The 2,489-nt window shown below is 43.3% G+C and overlaps 1 protein-coding gene across 1 annotated transcript; it reads right to left on the bottom strand.

Moving 5' to 3' along the window:
* Positions 1–639: 639 nt before the first annotated feature.
* LOC106093293 (box A-binding factor) lies at positions 640–2,241 on the bottom strand. Its single transcript, XM_013260343.2, has one exon. It carries the CDS (start codon positions 2,239–2,241, stop codon positions 640–642), a length of 1,602 nt encoding a protein of 533 aa, XP_013115797.2.
* Positions 2,242–2,489: the final 248 nt, after the last annotated feature.

Here is a 2,489-nt window from a genome sequence, read left to right on the forward strand (position 1 = left end):
GTAGCATGGTATTTCACTAAAAGCTCTTTAATTGTCGAAAATAAATATTCCAAGGAAACTTTTGTTCCATATAAAGTAAAAGAGGGCGCAGCAGAGTGGGCCCGGGTCAGCTAGTCTTCTATATAAACAAATCTGAAAATCTTAGTTCTTGAGCCACTGTAGAGCGCAATTCTTACCCGATTTCTCTAAATTTTGCACAATGAATTCCACTTTGGTCTCCAACAGCCAAACCAAGAATGGCCCTAATCGGTTCCTAAACAGGTATAGCCGAAATCGCATAACAATTCTTATACAATACCTTTTGTTTGTCTATAAAGTGATATCCCACAAAGAACTTGACAAATGCTATCCTTGGTGGAGGGTATATAAGACTCGGCCCGGCCGAACTTGGCACGCTTTTACTCTTTTAATGTTAAAAAGCATCGTATAAATTTTTTACAAAACAATATTTTATTAAAAATTTTTTTACAAAATTTCTAAATAAAAAACAATGACAATAACAACAACAAAAATACAATGGTATATAAAAATTATTTAATATAACATAAATAGGACCCTAGAAAACTAAATATAGAGGATAAAAAACTCACATTGGCTGCATTTATTTTATTTATTTATATATATTTTTTTTTCAACAGCTTACCACCATCCCTTGACTTTGTGTAAAACTGTTTTGAAAACTGGCACCTTAACGGGGAAGGGACGGGGCACCTTAATGGGAACATATTTCACCACCTCATAGGGCACACGTTTCTCCACTGGCACTGGTACATGCTTCTCCACCGGATAGGGAACTATACGTTCCACTGGTATTTTCAAATCTTTCTCCACGGGAATTTGAACATTTTGCGTAATGGGTATGTGAATAGGCACCGGTTTCCTAATGGGTACAATGACAGCATGCGACACGGGTATTTTCACGTCCTCGTGGACGGGCACATGCAATTTCTTCACAACCGGATATGGAACATAGTTGATGACATCGGGTTGTTTCTCTTCGTGATGACTGCCACCCCCAACACCACCACCACTGGGAGGAGCTGAAGGCAAATAATTGCTATGCTCATGATGATCACCCTCGTCGCTGTATGAGGAGCTACCCTCCGCGGCCTGTTCCACGCTGTTGTATTTGTACTCATCCTGATGATGTTGCTGGCTATACTGGGATTCATACTGCGGTTGGTATTGCGGATACTGTTGTTGCAGTTGGTATTGATGCTGCTGCTGTTGTTGTTGATGCTGTTGTTGTTGAAGTTGATGCGTAAGTTCATTGTAACCGGATGCCGAATCGTAATGATGCAGAAAATTGCCTTCAGAGATTTTGTCGTTATTACTGCCACTGCCAGAGCTATCGACAGCATTACCGGCACCGAAATCGCCCCCATAGCCTACTACTACTCCTGCTCCGTAGCCGCCCCCTACAGCAGCAGCTGTAGAAACATCACCACCACTTTTGCCCCCATAATGCTGATGATAACCATTGTAAGGTGTTGATGTGCCTGACGAAGCCGTAAACGATGTCGAGCGAAGTTTACCAAAGTTCCATGATGGCCGGAAGCCATCACTTCCGCCATTATGCGAGCTGGCAGCCGTCATTGCACCCAACAGACCTGCATTGTGCGTTCCGGCTGTGTGTAAATTATAGATGGCCGAGTGTAAACCTGCGTTAGCTGATGTTCCTGCTGCCTCACTACCAGTGCTGGAGTCGCTAGGTGCATACTCATGGTCCTGTTGTTCCTCGTAAATAGGTTTGGCCTCGGTATACAGGTGGGTGGCCGGTGCTGCTGATTGGGTGTGGTGGCCGTAGCCATAACCAGATGGAGCTGAGGCAGCACCAGCACCCGAACCGCTTCTAATATGCTGTAAACCCGTGAGACTTACAAGACTATTTAGAGTGGAAGCCAATCCATGGCCACCGGCATCGGAAACTGGCGAAGAAGAGTAACTTCTTTTTATGGAATTGACTGCCTTCAACATCATGTGTTCAGCTGCACTGGTGGCATCTGTAGTTTGATGTTGTTGCTGATGTTGCTCCTGCTGCTGCTGCTGACCTTGTGCACTATGGCGTGGCAGGCGTTTATTGAAGCCCATCATTGTGTCCGCCATTGAAGGTTTATTTATGTGGTCCTCCTGATGGTTCACATCCATTTCCGTTTGTTTTAATGACGTTGCTGTAACCTCAGCTGCCATCGCATGTGACTTTGATGGCGATAATGATGATTCATAGACAATTAACGCCATTGCCAGGACCAGCAATGCTGACTGCACAATCCAAGTTGAGGTGATTGAGGCATTTTAATTGTTGTGGCAAAGTTGGAAGCATGAAATTGAGAAGAAAACAAAATGCTGGTTAGAAAATGCTGTATATGATTGGGAGTATTGAAGAAGTTTAAGTCAAATGGAATCTTTTTCTAAATTATATGTTGACGACCCTTCTAAAATGTCAGTCAATTCGAATAAGAATTGCGCCCTTTGGAGGCTCAAGAAGT

Source organism: Stomoxys calcitrans, chromosome 2 (genome assembly GCF_963082655.1).
Source record: "Stomoxys calcitrans chromosome 2, idStoCalc2.1, whole genome shotgun sequence".
Lineage (NCBI taxonomy): Eukaryota > Metazoa > Arthropoda > Insecta > Diptera > Muscidae > Stomoxys > Stomoxys calcitrans.

Bases quoted from the DNA above. Each gene is read 5' to 3' on its own strand.
- LOC106093293 (XM_013260343.2), bottom strand. From the start codon at position 2,241: ATGGCGTTAATTGTCTATGAATCATCATTATCGCCATCAAAGTCACAT.